This window comes from Typopeltis vanoorti, chromosome 4 (genome assembly GCF_054136105.1).
Source record: "Typopeltis vanoorti isolate ZY-2024b chromosome 4, IOZ_Tvanoo_1.0, whole genome shotgun sequence".
NCBI lineage: Eukaryota > Metazoa > Arthropoda > Arachnida > Uropygi > Thelyphonidae > Typopeltis > Typopeltis vanoorti.
The window spans coordinates 22,058,548-22,078,400 of NC_143552.1; the positions used below are offsets into that span (position 1 = coordinate 22,058,548).

Here is a 19,853-nt window from a genome sequence, read left to right on the forward strand (position 1 = left end):
AATATAATATCAGGACCTTCTTCACCACACTTCCAAAAATCCGTTCTCTAATCAGCCATCCAAAACCTACTCATCACAACCTTAAGTACCCTGGAGTATATAAATTGTGGTGCGATTGCAATATCCCATACTTTGGTCAAACTAACAAATCTATTGAACAACGAATAGAAGAGCATAAGAGAGACATCTCTTACAAAAGATCTCATGCAACTGCGTTATCCAGTCATGTTCTTTTTTCAAATAATCCTAATTATGACCAACGAAGCCACTCTGTCTGCTGGAATAGATCAGAAAATATCTTTCACTGTGATGATGAGTTTGAAAGGAAAATCGTAGAATCAAGGGAAATCCTACTGAACCCGGTCCACTTAAACAACAATTTAAGTTATAACATCCCAGATAGCCATGCTGCAGTTATTCAATATTGGCGTTCACGTGAACCTGCACGCACAATTGCAACAAACAACGGCATGCCAGTTGGAACAACTTGAAAAAAATACAACGTTTTTATGTATCGATTAAGTGAGGCAATTTGTACCTGTAATTTCCAGTTTGTTTAAATAATTCAATGTTTATTAGTATTCCTTTCCTTTATAAATACCTGAAGAAGGCTGTTATATGCCGAAACTAGTAGTATTTATCATTAAAATCTTTATATGTTATCTCGGTCTTATAGTCATTAAATCTATATTTTTTTCAAATATATATATATATATGAACATGTTGCTCTCCAGCCCAACTCTTGGTTTTGTAACCTAATAGATAATAATAATAATAATAAGACTCTAGCTTTGATGTAGTAAAGGTTTTTTTTTTTCCACCAGAGGTCAGGCTAATAATTGTAGTAACGGTTGGTCAGTAACTTTAGCAAACCATGTAGATTGTAGTGCAGCTTGTTTCTTGTATATATTGTGTATGCTCCAGAGGATGACCTTGATATGAAGGTCGAAACGTCGAGTGTTGATTTTGGTTTATATTAAACTAAAGTTTTACTCTATAACATGGTAGTTGTCTCCATAATTTTTTAAAATGCATTAATAAGGAATAATACAATAGTCAGAATGTGTCAAAAGAGAGGCTTGGAATATGTGGATATTTGGTGAGCATTTGACGACAGAAAGGAATTGTATGTGAGAGATGGCTTGCATTTGAACAAGGAAGGACATAGACATCTGGAAAGAATTCTGCTTTCTCAACAAGTCAGTGTATCAATGCAGAGAAACTAGAATTATCAGGGTGGATGTTAGCATTGGGTAATGCTGAATCCAGTGGAGACCGGAGGGGATAATGATAGGTATAGAAACAGTGACGGTGCCTTGATTTTTGAATGCCAGGAGTATTCAGAATAAAGGAGATGAATTTGTGGCACTGATAGCATCATTTTGTCCAAAGATTATTTGAATCTCAGACAGGGTTGATGGAAGATGATATACCGAGAGGAATAGAAGTAGCAGGCTATAGCATTTTTCGACAGGATAGCAAGGAGTACTGCTTATGATAAGTGATGACTTATGTCCTCTCAGAGGGTTGGATTTGGAGGGCATTGGCATTTATGGTTTTGAAAGCCTATGGTGTGAGATAGAGGTGGACAGGACAAGATATTTAGAGCAGGAGATGTTTAGACAGTTGAACTTGGCAATTGCAAAATGAATGATTTTTATGGGAGATTTTAACTGCAGCAGTGTAAATTTTTCTTTCAGAAGTTTTCTGATTTGTGAGTTGGTGGGATTGTATACGATAGGGAGATAAGTAGCCTATTCTAATAGAAGGGCATTAAGCTTACCTGTGTAGTCCCACCAACTCACAAATCAGAAAACTTCACAGGCTCCTTAAGAAGGTCACTTCTTGGCCTGTAGAAATTACTAACAGATTAAAACCGTTTAACTCAATACCCCCCCCCCCCATATTTATGGACTCCCAAAAATACATAAAGAAAATGTGCAATTACGTCCCATAATGGATGGCATTGATTCCCCCACATACAAATTACTAAACATTTGGCTAAAGCGCTCACACACTATACTGGCAACACACCATCACGCATAAAAAACTCAACCCACTTCAAAGCCAGCATAGAAAACCTTACTCCAACATACTGACATAATGGTCAGCTTTGATGTCTCCTTATTCGCAAATGTCTCACTCAAGGAAACTTTAGAGCTAATCCAAGCTAAATTTCCTCCCGATATCTCAGTCCTATTTCAGTTCACAATGAACTCAGGCTGTTTCGTTTGGCAGAGAAAATTCTACAAACAAATAGAAGAGACAGCCATTGGTTCACCACTCTCCCCACCCTTGGCCAATTTCTTTATGGAGACCTTTGAAGAAAAAGCCTTAGCCTCTGCCCCACAAAAACCAACCATATGGCTTCGCTACGTTGATGATGTGTTCGCTATTTGGCCACATGGCTCTGATACACTCCTCTCCTTCTTAACACTCTTAAACAACCAACAGAACAACAGAATCGAGTTCACTCTGGAAAAAGATGAAAACAACAGCCTCCCTTTCCTAGACACACTAGTCACCTGCCAGCCTGATGGAACCTTGGTTTTTCTCGGTTTATAGAAAACCCACCCATACAGGCAGGTACATTCACCAACAATCACCCCCCCAAACACACACACACACACAACAATATGGAGTGGTGAAAACACTATACAACATGGTTAACTAAACTGTTCAAACTACAAGGCCCTAAACACTGAACTAAATCTCACCCTCAACACTTTCTCAGGCAATGGCTACCTCCCCCATAAAATCCAAAAAATATTGAAACCAACAAGCCCTCCCCCCTTCACAACAAGAATTACTCTAAATCCATCACCATTCCCTACATCCGAGGCACCTCGGAAAAAATTACCAAAATCTTAAAAAAACATGACTTGACCTCCTGTTACAGACCATACAGAAAATTGGCATCCCTTATCCGCTCCACCAAAGACCACCTACTTTCCCTAGGCCTACCTGATGTATACCAGGTCCCTTGCAGCTATAAACATTCTTACTTTGGCCAAACAGGAAGAACAGCAAATATTAGAATTTCGGCTGTTTCACAAGTACAGCCACTCAGGTCTTGCAAACTATGCTCCGGATACACGCCACAGAATACGGTGTAAGAAAGCTACAATAATACACTGTAGCAAGTTCAAATTCGAAAAACTATTCTTGGAATCAGCCTCAGTCCTAAGAAACTCTCCAAACCTCAACAAATTTGGTTGCATGAGACTGACTCAAATTTGGGAGGCTTACATCAGCAGACCTTCAGCCCAACGGCCAAGAACACCTACATAGCTCGCTAGGGGCCACCATCAGGACTTTTAGGAGAACAATAGCTTCCTCACTTCATTCTCAGTTACTGTGTTGTAGTGCCTACATGCACGTGCCATTTTTGTAAGTTCCTTTTGAAGATGGCAACGTGACGTTGCCGAAATATCGGAAATATTTATTAAAGTGTAATTTAATTTATATTCTTATGTATGTATGTTGTCTATTCCTTAAGTGATTTAGTAATGCATAACCAATGTATAAGCTTGTCTACGAGAATTACCATCTTTCCTTGCTTACATACTAGCATTCTTATTACCCAGCGACTGCTGTTGTAAAAGCTCACTACTAACATGCATGTCCATTATTGAGATTCAGAGTGAAGTTCTAGTGACATCATGGCTGCTATTACTGATTGCTTGCATGTCGTATGAGTGCATGTCACAAGAACACTATTATAAACAAACATTCAATAATGTACAATGGAACAGCCACTACCCAGACCGGTTTAGACTTTTATTAAGGTCTCATTTGTGGGAGCCAGAGCAGATACCAAGGTTGAAATAATGCAGAAGTCCTTCTACATTACTTCAGAAGCTGAAGTGACCCTTTCCATAAGGCATAATAGCATTATACATAACTGAACTGTGTGCTGTGCATTGTGGGATACTAAGGAAATCGATGTGAAGTCATTAGCCTCTATATACAAGTAGCCTAGCCTAGTCAAGAAGATTATTCATATGTAAACTTTGTTTGCTTAATTTAATCCTGGATAAAGGATTAAACAAAAATATAATTTTTTGCATCTTTTATTTAATTTGTAACCAAGTGAAAAAACTCTCAATAGTAGTCTGCACTGTAAATGTAAAAATATGCTATTATTTAGAATAAATTTTTCTCTAAATAAATTAGGTTTTTCAGGATTTGTTCTTGATTTATTTCAGTTAATTTTTATCATTCACTAAAATGATTACTGAGACCTAGTAGTGTAGTTTACAATTTTCAGTAAGTCTTGCATATGCTTCTGCTTTTTCTTTATTCTCTAAATTTACAGTATTCCTAATAATGAATCTTTATAATGAAGTTTGTTTTTACAGTAAATACTATGAAAAAGATGCATTGATTGTTGACCCTGTCTCAGGCCAGATACTTGCTTCCCTCTTAGGTAATTATTATTATTTTTGTTATTCTCAACTAGACATTTTAAAAAGGTTAATCTTACACTTAATCTTTGGATTTAATTTCCTTTCTTTTAAGAATTAAGCCATTATTAAAATTCATTGATTGATTGACTGTATCATTCATTTTAATCTCCCTACCAGCCGGGATGTATATACGTGTCCAGCAAAACCTGGATACGATTCATACTACCTGTTGAAAGAATATGGATAAGTGCAATTTGGCCGTTATGTCCATTAGAAGGTGCAATAATCCTTCACGCTGAAGAGAACACTTAACCAAATTACCTTGCGTGCATAGCTACTTTCAGTTACCTGTAGCAAGAAACACAGTTGCTTACTATTTGCTGGATAACTGGAATATTAGTTATATTAGACTAAATATCTACAAGTTATATTTATTTTTTTACCTCTTTCATTGCATAATTATAGGTTTTAATGCCAGTGGAACATAAGAGATCCTTTCATACTTTCTTCACTTAAATATTGTATCACCTTTGAAGACCTATATCATTATTAATTTTTTTGCTAATCATCTTAGTCACCAGTACATCTTATTCTCCCAGAACTTGATTCAAGATAATTATTTTTGTCAAACAGTTATTTTATAAATTAATGATGAAAATTTGAATCTTAAAAAAAAAAATACAGCCCCATCTGTTTCAAATTCAGTTTTCTTTATATTTATTCATAATCTTAGTTTGAAGATTAGTTTAGAGATTGTATGAAGGTTCACAGTTTACGATTTTGCTTTATAGAGAACTATACATAAATCTTGAATCATATCATGTGATGTATAATCTTTATAAGGTAATCTGTAGTTCTTTGCACTTCACTTCACTTTCTTGGTTTTCCCAAATTGCTCATTACAAATTGAAATAAACATCTGTTATGTACATATTTTCTGCTAGTTTAGATATTATGCAGCTGTTTTAAAGTGGCGATACTTTTCCTATAGTTTAAGATTCAAAACATGTATAGAGGTGCATATGTCAAATTTCATTTCCAAATTTTTCATAATAGAGTTAAAATTGTATTTCTCATTTGATAGCTTCTCCCTCCTAACTATCACCTACACACACATGCACAAAAAAAAAAAAAAAAAACTGCTAGGTAACATAGCTGCACTTTCTTTTTGTTTGAATTCGTTATTTTGTCAAAGTAATTGTATCAGATAACTTTTAATTTTCCAATACCGAAATTAAATTGTATTTATTATAAATTAGCAACTTTTGTATATTTTCTCATTTATATTGTTTACTGATTATTATAAATTAGGAAATTATATGATATTGGGTAATTGGGGAAACCAATGTTTAAAAAACAGTGTCATGCTACAAAAGCAATTAGAATAAAGTGTTTCGAATATCTGCTAATCAATCAGAAAATTGAAAACAAATCAACGAATTTCTGCATATATTTAGCTATTGCTTTGGACTTTTTTTTTTAGTGTGTGTCTACTGGGACATGTTCTTTCTCAGTAAACTTCATAAGCTTACAACCTGTTACTCGAGCAGAAAGGAGTATTAGGAATTAATTTCTCAGGTGGCAAGTAGCAGAAACATTCAGGGTAAAAAAAAAAGTTCGGGAGATGCAGAAAAGGTGGAGCTTTCGCCTTTCAAGTATCTCTTGCTCTACTGATGATAAGAGAAATTTTTATAGCTCTGAAGATATTGATTTTGCCTGTAGTTTAGACATGTCTTCATGCAGAAGATGGGTGATCATCACTAAATGCACAGCAGCTTGTCTACAGTTTCCATTCAGAGGTAAGCAAGAAATTACTGAAGTCCTTGACACAATAGCATTTTAGGCTTTTTCTGTCTATTTCTTGAAGATATTCTTTCCTTCATAGTGGAACAGACTTGCCTTTATGCTTGCCAACAACATCATCAAGTTGAGTACAGTCTGCATTCTTGCATTACACTTTGGAGCCCAATAGATATCAGCATGCCACTTAAATTTATAGCACTTTTGATTGTGCAAGGTATCATGAAAAAGTCCACACTCAAAATGTATTGGTGTGCAGAATGGATTCTGAACATGACATTGTTTCGTGATATTATGACTGAAAAACAATTTATTCTCGTGAAGTATTTGCATCTTCAGAATAATGAGGAATATTATCAGGCAACACATTCTTACTTAGTTCCTCAACAAAATATATGATTTTCTGATGAAAATTTATCAGAAATTTAGATCACTATACATTCCTGAGAGAAATGTATCGATGAAAGTCTTATGCCATTCAAAGGCAGATTGAAATGGAAGCAGTATAGTCTCCAAAAGAAAGCAAAATATGGGATAAATTTATGCTTCGTGAAGCACAACGTGGATATCTTTAGGATTTTCGAACCTTATACAGGAAAGCAGACTGTACTTGAGCATGATAAATATTCAGATCATTACCCCCTTACTGGAGAAAGGTAACTTAATTACAATGGATAACTACTATATGTGTCCGGAACTCATTGATTTTCTTTAACAGCATCTTACTGATAGTTATTGTACCGTAAATGCAAAAAGGCGTGACATTCCTGAGGATCTGGTGTCAGGAAAACTGTCAAAGTGGTAAATCTGATCTTATCAGCAAGGGAAAGTCTTTGCACTGCATTGGAAAAATAAAGATGTTTTTTTTTTGCTGTCTTCCCTGCACAGTCCATCAATGGAATCCATAGAGAAGTATGGTTTCAAGAAATACAAACTCATTACTGTATGTGCATACAATGACACTATGAGTGGAGTCAACAGGTACGAATGGTAGCTATCTATCATTTTACTCTGTAATGAGCAAACAACTTAAAAAATATTATAAAAAAGTGTTTGGACATATATTGGATTTTATTATTTGGAACAGTTTCCTCCTGTACAAGTAAAAATGTATGCCTACCATAACACATCTAGATTGCAGAGTAGAAATTGCAAAAACATTGCTACAAGTTTATGCTCCTTCTTCAGCAAGCAGGAAAACAGACAATTCTTCCCAACTTCTGAAATTGAGTGCTGCTTACTCTATGTCCTGGAAACTTTACCTCCCACAGCTTAAAAATAAATAAATAAATAAATAAAATAAAAAAAAAATAAAAAAATAAAAATGCAGGCAAATGTTATATCTGCTTCTTAAAAAAATTGGGAAAGGACAGACAATAATCTGGTGTCCAGATTGTAAGACTGCTTTGTACATTGACCCTTGTTTTAGGGTGTTCCATACTGTTCAAGATATATATAAATTTTGAAACTATTCCCTTTCAGAACCATCAAACTGGATTACAAATATTAATGGGAGAGATGCCTGACTGTACTCATTCCAATTCCTCTTGAAGAGGAATTTCTTGTTTTTATTACATGCAGAATAACATTGTTCCTCTCGAAGTACATTTTTTAAGGAAATAAAATAAAAATAGGAAGGACCATCAGTACACATGCCTTCTAGGTGCAAACATTTTTTTTTTATCTCCACAAGTGCAAAAATTTGGAAATCTATAATATTAATGCTATATGAAGGGTAATTAACATCAGAGATAAGACTAAACATGTTTTTTTCAAGCCTCCAATAAACTGGATAATGGCCTTGCATTGTACTATTTACAGAACCAAATTCATCTACCAGCTAAATATTTTCATAAGCATTCTGCCAATATGAGGATTCTAATCAACAGCGACTTAGTAAAAAAGCAGCGACCCTCATCAGTTGACTACCCAAACTTAGTTGTCTCAATCCGAAAATGATTGAGTAGACTAAGGCCGTGATTTTGTTTTGACTAGAATTATGGCTGAAACAACTATGAGGCAAGTACATTGTGTGTCTGACATTTGCCTGTTTGTTGAAAAACGTGATTTCCTGGTAGGGAAAACCATCATCTCAGTATGAGACTGTCTAGCTTATTTTCTGTTGAAAAGCCCTGAAGATTCTTATAGTACTACATGGGTTTCAAACCCAGGTTAGAAAACCTGGGTTTGAAATCCTTCTCTGAAAAACTGTTGCATTCTCCTCATATTTGCTTTAGAGGCATACACTGTGGAACACATATGTCATATCTGTGAAATGCATGTTCGCTGGCTAATTTGTTTGTTCCGCATAGGGAAGAGCCCAAATTTCTAAACAGGGATGAAAGGGGGATAATTTTTCTATTGTTTTTTTAGAAAATATAAGTGTGACCATGAGTTTTATTTATATATATATATATATATATATATATAAAAACAGTCATAGTTCTTTCAGAGCAAGGTTTTCTGGATGAATTCTGAAATCCTCAGTTTTCCACAACCTAGGAAATGCAGAAGTAACACTTGGAAAAGTTCCCACCGTTCTTCCTAGCTTGCACACACACCAAGCTTCAAGTTTTACATTACTTGAAAGGAAAAACAAGGCATATGGCTAGTTTCAGAATATAGAACATAGAAATTAATGTTGTTGTTAATAGTAGTATTTTACTGAACATGGGATAAAGGGACTCTTTTCATGTATATATCAATTTATATCAGAAAACTTAGTGTTATCATAATGTAAATTGTATTCTATAATAACAGCATAGTGATAATAACAATATTACACAACAGTAATGTAATATCCTATTATTCTCATTCACTCAGGAAGAATGAATAAAATAAGATTAACTATGACTGTAATTATCAAATTTTTATTTCTAATGGAAAAGAAAGAAAAGTTACTATTAGAACATGCAATTTTCTGAATAACTAGAGAGTAATCCTCAATGGAAGATGCCTGTGTTATCTCTTAATATCAAATTCTGTTTTTTGTGAAGTTTTTATCAGAGGAAAACATGCTATAATTGAAAAGTAAATATATATATATATATATATATATATATATATATATATATATATATATATATATTATTATTATTATTCCTTCCCTCCTCTTTTACCTTGCAGTTTTGAGGATTTTTCTACATTTAACCACTACTATATCAAGGATAAGGTTAGCTGTATGCTTCCTGGTGTGCACTATGTCTGTTGATGTGTATGTTCACGGGCTGGTTTGCCTGTTCTGGGGGATGAAAAACCCGAGTTTCTGAGTGAAAAAAACCCCTACCTCCATATGAGACCGGCTAACTCATCTTTTAGTAGAAAGAGACCAGGTAAAGGTGCCTCACATCACTGACAGGAATCGAACCCAGGTCTTTCCCACCAAAGAGCTTCATCTATACTGACTGAGCTATGGAGGTTCTAAATATATATATATATATATATATATATATATATATATATATGTGTGTGAGGCCTAAGGTTAAATCCTTCTCTGAAATGTTTTTTCTTAGTTTTTGAAACATTCTGTAGACCACAATCCCACCTAATGCAACTGGTGTTTTGAAACTTGTCTATTATAAGACTGTAGTAAATTAAAATACAGTTTGCCAATAATGAAACTTTGTTTTTTAAATTTTCATAGTAGTGTGTGCCTCAGATTGGATATTTTCAAAGTAGCAGTAATAATATTTTTTTATTACAGTGCAGCAAAGTAAAAAAAAAAAAAAATGTTGTTACAACTTATTCAAAGGGGAAGAAATAAGATTCTATTTAAATAGAAGTGCAAAAAAATTATTTCATGCTATTTTCAACTTCCTTCCTTCCCAGGCAGAAAATAACATTAACCTTCATATCTAACATTCATGTTTTAAGAATTTTTAAGGAAGTAAAAATTACAACAATCTTAGCTAATTACTATTTCCTAAACAACTGTATACTGGGACTTAGGAAGAATAGAAAGTAGTGGTTGGAATAATAACTAGCAAAGAAATAGTATGGATATAGATAAATAAGAGAATAATTAATTCATTTCATTTCTTGATGGATAAAATGAAGTTATAGATTTCGGATACTGAAACGTGGAGTACACATTGCAAAAAAGGTATGAAATATGAAAGAATAAAAAAAAAAAGAAGTGGACATTTGTGGTGGCAGGGTGATTGGAATACTTCAAAACAAATATAAAATTTAAATCAATTCCTTATAGGACATATCTCAGATAATTTCATCATATATTTTACAGTGATTAAGAAATAGAATTATTATTGAAATGCACACTCTGCAAATAACAACAACAACAATAATCTGTTTTTTTTTTTCGTTTTCGAAATTTTTTAAGTCAAGAGGTCATAAAGGTTGCAACTCAGCTACAATTAAGTTCGATAGATTCAGTAATATTATTGCCATATTTCTTTTTCTCGTGTGTGAGAAAAATAGTAAAATGTCACTCTTTTAATTATATCTGATATTCTGTTGGCAAAAATACCAAAAAAATAATTGTGTGCTTTCTTTTTAAAACAAAGAAAGACCATTATAAATTCACCCAATGAAAAATAATATACTACATATTTTTCTTCTGTTGAAGGTGGCGCTAGTGTCCTTGGTAAATGTGGCGGTCGAGTTTAGCTAGTCTAGAAAACGTGTTTTTAAAGTTAAATATAGTGTGGCTTTTTGTCACAAATTGTGCTGCAATTGTGTATCGGTTAGAAACAAGTGTCCTTCAGTGGTATTATTGTTTAGAACTGTGTTGTATATATTGTGTTTTCACTGCCGTTTGTTTCACTATATCAACGTGTAAAGATGGCGTCCAACAAGAAACGTACGTCAGCGGCGCGCAGGACTTCTACTACTACAAGAAAGGCCGGCTCAGCGTTGGATTTTTCGCAATGGATGCGTTGCGGAAACTGCTATATGTATGCACCGAAAAATGTGAAGGATCTGTGGTCGGTCTGGCAAAATGAAAAGAACGAAAATGTCGACGTATGTGAGAAGTGTCAGGATAGGCTGGAGCGTTTAGGAATGGAAGCTGACATCGGGACCGTAGCGGAAGAACTTCGGTGGGAGTTTATGAAAATGAAAAATGACCTTCATCTTCTTCATGAGGAAGTGGAAGTGATCGGTAAGGAGATACTGGAAGTTAAAGCGGAGTTTAATGTGTTAAACAGAGAAATTAGGACTATAGAGATTACTTTAGCTGAAGTAACTAGAACAGGATTACATATGGGTGAGTCTTTGGTGAATGATTCAGTAATAAATAGTATGGGAGTGATTGTGAGTCAATATAATAAAACCACAAGTGGCCTAGAAGAAATGAGATGTAGTGAGAGTGGGGGGGGTAAGTAATAGAGAGTTGAGTAATGAAGCTGGGAGAGTCATGCTGAATAGTGTAGAGAATGAGTCCATGAGTGTGGACTTGAATGAAGTTAAGAGTAGTAAAATATATGGTGATTCTATGATTAAGGGTATGGAGAGTGGTATGCATGAGGAGTGCTTGGCTGATGGGACAATAGAAAGAGTGGCTTTAGCAATAAAGAGAGGGCATGAAGCAGACAAGATGATAGTTATGGTGGGTACGAATGACCTGAGAGGTAGTATAAATCGGGTAGGAAAAGATTTAAGAACATTATTAGATATTGTGAAGAGGAAAAGTGTCAATGGGAGAATAGTGTGTGTGCTGCCTCGTTTTGACAATTACGAGTTAAGTAGACGAGCAATGATAATGAATGATATGATTGCAAGAATGTGCAGAAAAAGAGGTCTGGAGTTTGTTGATGTTTGGAGTGTGTTTGAAGGAAAAAGGCAGTTGTATGCTAGAGATGGACTGCATCTTAACATGGAAGGACATAAGCGATTGAAGAAGTTATTGTTTTCTGAACAGGTTGAAGTTATTGGGCAGGGAAACTAATATTGAAAAGGTTGAGTGTAAGAGAGAGAAACTTTAGCACTGATTGTGTATTTATTGATCCTTATAGGCTGAATAAATTGCAGAAGAGAGGGGATAAAAATCGGCATAGGACTACGGTAGTTAATGACTTATATATCAGTTCTAAAGCCGGTACAAGATCTAGAGGGAATCTGCAATTTTTGTATACCAATGCTAGAAGCATTCGAAATAAGAGAGAAGAATTTTTGGCATTAGTCAGTGAAATCTCACCAAAAGTTGTAGGCATTAGTGAAACTTGGCTGTCAGCAGAAGATGTGGTCACTGGAATTGAATGTGATGGGTACACTATTTTCAGGGAGGATAGAGAAGATAGAACAGGGGGAGGAGTACTGTTGATGATAGCTGATGTGTTGCAGCCAAAGAAAGTAGTATATCATGATGATAGACATGTGAATAAGAGTTCATTTGAGGCAGTCTGGTGCGAAATAGCGACCAACGCAACCAAATATACAGTTGGATGCTGCTATAGGCCAGGGAGTACGGGGGGAGATATTGAATTCATGCATCAGCAACTTAGTGCAATGAGTGAAGGCTTGGTGATTATTATGGGGGATTTTAATTACGGTGATATCAATTGGAAGGAGGAAATATCACGTAGCAAAAAGGAAATGGAATTCATACATCTTCTACGAGATAATTACTTGAAACAGCACGTAACTGAAGGGACACGTGGTGTGAGAGTGTTGGACCTGGTTATTGGTTCAGAGGTTATATGCATAAGTAAGGTGTCCTCGTTACCTCCAGTTGGTGAAAGCGATCATGTGGTATTGACTTGGGAGGTTGCAAAATCTGTGGATTTTTCTATTAAGAAGGGGTATGTACGGAACTACAGGTTAGGCAATTATAACAAGCTTCGGAGTGAGCTTGCAGCCATCCCATGGCAGAACATATTGCAAGGGAAAGATGTTAGCAGTGCTTGGGATAAAATCAGCAGGTATCTGAGGAAAGCAATATCAGATTGTGTCCCCATGGTTAGGAGGTCAAACAAGGCAGGCATTAGATGGATGAGCAGTAGTATCAAGCTTGAACTGCAAAAAAAGAAAATGTTATGGAGAATTTACAAGGAGAAAGGCAATCAGGACACCCATGAGCAGTACAAGGCTCAAGCTAGGAAAGTTACCAGCATAGTAAGAAAAGCTAAATCAGATTATGAGAAGACCTTAGCCAAAGAGATCAAGGGTAATCCCAAAGAGTTCTTCCGCTATGTGGCAAGTAAGAGGAAGAATGACTTCGGAAGGATAACCTTAGTGGGTGCTGATGGTATTGAGGTGACAAAATCAGATGTAATAGTCGAGTTACTGAGTGATCACTTTTCAAAAGTCTATCACCCAAGTGAGGATATCTCTATACCTACAGCAATACCTAATGTGAGAATTGAAGCTAAAGAATCACAGGTATTAAATATATTGCAAAACTTAAATGCAAACACTGCGGTAGGCTTAGATGGAATATCAGCTCGGGTGTTGCGTGAATGTGCAAATGAATTGTCAACCCCTCTCACCTGGATATTTAACTTAAGTTTGAACTCTGGTATGGTCCCTAGGGAGTGGAAGTTAGGCAAAGTGGTTCCTTTGCATAAGGGTGGCTCTAAAACTGCGGTATTGAATTACAGACCAATCACCATCTCAGGAGTAGTGGTAAAAGTATTGGAAAAGTTGGTTAAAGACAAAATTCAAGAATGGGTGGATCAGGATATGATACTCTATAGAGGCCAACATGGTTTTGTTAAAGGTAGATCCTGCCTTAGCAATCTATTAACTATTCATAATAGAATAACATCTGAGTTGGACAAAGGAACTGGCTACACAGTGGTACTTCTGGATTTTGCTAAGGCTTTTGACAGGATACCCCATAGAACACTGTTACGCAAATTGGAGCAGATGGGAATGGATATTAAATTGGTGATATGGATAGGAGAATGGCTCAGGGAGAGATACCATAAGGTGGTGTATGGAGGAGCCGAGTCCAGAATGAGGCAGGTGACCAGTGGTGTGCCTCAGGGCTCTGTGCTTGGGCCAATGTTGTTTAATTTGTATATAAATGATATAGGAAACGGCTTAAAGGGAGATATTCAGTTGTTTGCTGATGATGCAAAGTTGTGTAGTGCAATAAAAAATCAAGCTGATGTTGAAAGTTTGCAGGAGGATTTAAATAAGCTGGTAAAATGGGCAAAAGAAAATGGATGTCAGTTCAATGTGGAAAAGTGTAAAGTCATGCATTTTGGGATTAAAAGATTACCAGCTGTGTACTACATCGATGGAAAGGTACTCCAAGAGATTGATGAGGCTAGGGACTTAGGGGTATTGGTAGATAGGGAGATGAAGTTCAGAGGACACATTGCTAAGGTGTCCAAGATTGCACATAGGATTACTTGGTTGTTGAGGAACACACTGACATCCAGAGATAAAGAGGTTATTATTCCCCTTTATAAAGCATTGATACTTCCACATTTGGATTACTGTGCTCAGGTCTGGTCACCTGGATTCCTTGGAGATGAGGAGGCTGTGGAGAGGGTTCAGAGAAGAGTGACCAAGTTGGTGAGTGATATAAAAAATGCTCCCTACATTGATAGATTGAGAGCTTGTGGATTGCAGAGATTGGTTGATAGGCGAAGAAGAGGGGATATGATAGAAACATTCAAATTACTAAAAGGTTTTTATAGGATTGATGCAGGGGAAATGTTTCAGCTGTGTGAAAGTGATGGAAGAACAAGAGGTCATCTCTGGAAATTAAAGAAGAGTGTGGTTAACAAAGGTGTCAGAACAAGGTTTTTTGCCTGGAGGGTGGTGAATGAGTGGAATTCATTGCCTGACTTAGTTGTGAGCTCTTCGTCTGTAAATGAATTCAAGAAGAGATATGACAGATATTGTTTTGCTAGTTTGGGTCTCCCGCGATGAGTCTACTGACTCCATGGAGATACCCGTAATAATAATAATAATAATAATAATAATAATTATCTGATTTTTTCATGTATACAAAGAAGAAATCGCTCCACATTTTAAAAAGACATTTTCATCTGGTTTAAATATCAGATATTGTTGAAGTATCTATAGTATCTATACTTTTACTACTATTTTACACTCAAATGTATGAGCATGTTCCCCAAATGATTTACATTTGTAACAATTGCCTTGAGAAAGATTTTGAACATAAATATCTGCAGGTTGAATAGGTCAATAACACCGACAAAATATTTAAACAATTATGTAACACATATACAACTTTTTTAAAGAATTGCAATCTTTTTTTCAAGATAATTGCATCAAATACTTTATAATTTTTTGAGCCTATACTTTATCAGCCTGTAAAAGAAATATCAGAATTTCTCTTGAGGATGTTTGCTAATCAACAATTGAAAACGAAACAAGACATTGCTAATGTATTCTTCACTTCAGCTTGAGGCACTTTAGTGTGACTTCTGGGGAAGTGTTCACTTTCTCAATATCAATTAGAGTAATCTAAGCCTTTAGCTTTTCCTCCAGCTGAGAGGATTATTATCAAATATTTCTAGGACAGATTATTTCAGAAATAGCAACCAGTAGCAGTAGAAGCAGTAATATTTAAAATTAAAAAAAAAAAGAAAAAGAAAAAAATTACACTACCGAACTTTCCTTTTTATGGCATGCATAATACAAATAGTTTTACTTGGTGAAAATATAGTATAGTATAGAAATTAAGTATTTCTAAAACTTAGAATAAGTTCAGCAGACAGCTGAACAGCTGATTTTAGATTGCAAAGAAATAGTCCAGAATTAGAAGTACCTGCTTCAATGGATACAGCAATATTATTTCCTTATTTCTTTTGTCAAAATGATAAAATAGAGTAATAAGATTTTGAATACTGTTTGTGAAATCTTTCAAACCAGTAGAAATTTAGACAGGGTAATTATATAATTCAGTTCCAGGAGAGGGGAAGGAGGGAGGGGTTGCAATTGAAAATCTTCAAAATAAGCATAAATTTTGAATTAGTCCATATAGGATATCCTTCATATATTTTCAACATATCTACAGTAGGCCAATAGCAAGGATAAAGAACTGATGGAAAGCATTTACAGACTACCGATGTTCCTGATAGAATCCAGGAAAGAAGAAGACGACAGTGGTTAAGCACTGGATATTATGGTAATGTGCATCCTACAAAAAAAAAAAAAAAAATTTGCAATTTGCAAAAGACGATCACTGCATATCAATTTTTGATATTAAAAAGTCTCGCAATCGAAAACCGAGTAATGCAAATTAACATCATTTGTTGTTTATAAAACAAATTCATTTCTAAAATTGAAATGTGACAATCCGTATAATGGTATTATGCAAGGAAAAAAAGCAAAAGGTCATATTTATTTCAATAAATGTTATTTAAAATATATAAATATTTAACATAATTTTCAACGCAAATAAACATTGGAAAATTGCACAAAAAATTGCTTCTAAATAAATTCATTGCAAATGCTGATCTCTGGTCATTTCATGATTGATTATTTATTTTCACACATGAGAAATTAATTTTTATGTTTGGGAAGAGACAATAAATAAATTGAACAGCAAAAAAAGGTCCAGTATTGAAGGACAGTAAAGGAAATTCCAAGTAACACAGCACATTAAAAGACCAGTGACACAAGGATCGCTTTGGCACCATTAATCCGCTAATAGCTCTAAAATAGCTAAGGGATTAACAGCAGAGGAGGGTAATTACATGATGAAAGATAGAATGCCGATGAAGTTTTGATCCATGTAAAATGCTAAGGTGGTCTTGGCTATTTTATCCACCTCGGCAGGTAGGGAGGTGGATGAAATAATGCAGTTTTAAGTCAGTTTTAGGAAACCAAACTTTAACATCAACTTAACTTTATGTAGAAAAACCTGAATGGTATCTTACCACATGTATTAAGGAAATGTGCTAAGAAACTACCAGTCACTTTGTGTAGTTGTTCAGAGAAAATCTTATGTTAAGGTTTTCTAAATGAGCAGGAATAGGGATTCCATAAAATAGGGATAAAAACAAAAGTGTTTCAGAAGTAGTGATAATGGTAAAAATTGTTTTGAGAAGCTAGTTAGGTTTAGTCATATATATATATATATATATATATATATATATATACATATATTCCAGTGTTTCTGCGCTTTTATACTTTCATAATCAGACATCTCTTTACATATCACATAGAAAAAGAATATTTTGGTATTTTTTTGAAAGTTTCTTGTGATATGAAAGCCTAACTGCTACAACAAATGTTACAGAGGACTGTGTGTATGTGTGGCATCATTAGTGTGATATGTTCAAAAATATTTCTGGTATACACACACACAGTCAATCTTACAGTTAGCTTTATTCCTGAAATTAAGAATAATGGCAGTTGCTATTTTTGACTACTTAAATTGCCATAATATAAAACCTTCCTGTTAAAATGTGCGCTAGAATTAGCCATGCAGAAATGAGGAAATAAATTTAAAAAAAAAAGTCGTTCATTAACTGTACTAGATTTTGCATTTCTTATGAGCTTCTTCCTTAAGAGGAAGAAGCTCATAATGGTGCTCTGGTGTTATTATTAACACCAGAGCCGGCCTGGTTGCTGAGTGGTTAGTGTATCTGCTCTCCAGCCAAAAGGTGCTGGCTCAAATCCCACCAAGCGTATGGATATTTGTGATTGTTCTACTGACCAATTACCATATGTACTAGTATGACCCTTGATGTATTTACACCATAAAAATCAATTTAAAAAATTTATATATATACAATTTATTTATATACAATTAAAAAAATTAAAATAAACCAGATCTCCATGCAATGAAAAGCTCCACCATGGAAAACACATACACTATAACACATACATCTTATCAAACTGTGTTTTAAACTCATTCAGTGTGTGTCCTCATTCATCATACAGCGGACAATGCATTCCAGTCACTAACCACTCTATATGCAAACCTTCTCTTTATGCCCTTTCTCATACCCTCATACAGATTCCAGGGATGGTCCTTGTCCATCCTCTACTCCCATTCTGTGAAATATTTCTTCTGCATTAACCTGGTAACAACCCTCTAACCAACTTAAACATTTCAATCATATCCTCTCTCCTCCTGTTCATAAAGCTTTACAAATTGCATTCCCTCAATCTCTCTTCATATCCCAAAGATCAATACAACTTTAATGAATTTGGATTCTCTTGGATATATCCTCAATATCATAAAAATCAGGTGGCTAAACCCGTGCACAATAATCCATGAGGCCCAGTTAAGGCCTTATACAATGGAACCATAACCTCTATTTCTGCATGTTAAAGTCCTCTGTATCATTGCCATGATCTGATGTGATGGCTTCACAACTTGTGCAATATGACCCCTGAACTTCAGATCCTTGTCCACCATGCCCAGGTCTCTTGTCTCCTCAATCTCCTTCAAGATTTCCCCATCAAGTATACACTTTGCATCCTGTTGTAGTTCATTACCTCTTTCCTTCTATGCTTTCCATAATTTTTAAGTTCTGTTTAATTTCACTAATCAAGCAATTCATTCCTACCACATTTATTCTCTTTGCTTTAGGTATATAATCTGATATTGCTGTCTTTGACTATCTTATTATACAAACTTTTACATTCTTCACTTTAGGTGTACAATCTGACATTGCTATCTTTAAATTATTAAACTGAATATGAATGATATTGAAAACAAATTTAAAATTATAACACAGAATAAAATAATGTATTAGTATTCTCTACAGTATAAACTACACTTAAAAATATGAAGTAAAAATATTATGCTACTAGTTTCTTATTCAGTATAGTGTACTTCATCAGGAATAAAGATATTTTTAATTTGAAAACAAACAGCAGCAGAGTGATTTATAACATGTAACCTGAGATGTCATACATGTGATTAGCTGTTGATCTATGCTATGTGATGTCTATGATAACCTAGTTTTGAATCTCTTAGATCCTTTATGTAGGCTTACCATTGGTGGTGTTAGATCAAGCTTTGATTTGTATCACACTGTGATGAATATCATGTCATTTCAGTGCCTTCTTTAAATGTTTGAATAGAATATAAATGGCATTCTTGTGAGTTGATGACCTGATGTTTTCACTAGTCACATGAAAAGCCAGGCCTATTTTATCAACTCCATTTTTCTTTTCATCTTTGATTATTTCTTTCTTACAGATTTCTCCCAAATCTGTAAGAAATTTATCCAATAGACAATATCATATTTATTCAATAGACAAGGCATTTGTTTGGAAAGAGAGAGATAAGTGAGCCTGCCTTTCATTATTTGAAAGCAAGAAATTGCCCATATTTATGGTTTGAAATGGTAGAAAACTGAAATTTGTTAAAAATATTTGCCACATATTCAGAAATATTCTGCTGTATAAGGGACTTTAATCCTTTTTCTGTTGATAATGATTTGGGCTAGAACATATTTATCTGTGATTTTTGGATTGGAACCATTTTGGTATAGATATTTTATGGTAATAAATTCCATTTTAAACTGCATTTCTGGAGAAAATGTCCCACACATAACCTATTGAGTGTGAGGGTATCTACTCCACATGCATACACACTTAATGATTCTAATTAACTAAATACTCCTACATACTGTTGTATAGAAGCTCAGGTGCCATAGGAAGAATTTATAATAAGTAGTTTGCTATAGTAAATTTTCTATAGAATGGTATTGCACCAACTTCAGTTTGGACATCTTGTTAATT

The 19,853-nt window shown here is 34.7% G+C and overlaps 1 protein-coding gene across 10 annotated transcripts in view; it reads left to right on the forward strand.

Moving 5' to 3' along the window:
* Positions 1-19,853, forward strand: part of LOC150107158 (small G protein signaling modulator 1-like) — a 568,327-nt gene that overhangs the window by 79,622 nt on the left and 468,852 nt on the right. For 7 of the 10 annotated variants that reach the window (XM_090391666.1, XM_090391674.1, XM_090391667.1 and 4 more), the window contains exon 6: positions 4,349-4,429. In XM_090391666.1, coding sequence (XP_090247792.1) covers positions 4,349-4,429 — 81 coding nt within the window. The remainder of the gene's footprint in view (positions 1-4,348; positions 4,430-19,853) is intronic. The other 3 variants (XM_090391669.1, XM_090391672.1, XM_090391675.1) reach the window with 1 other exon arrangement.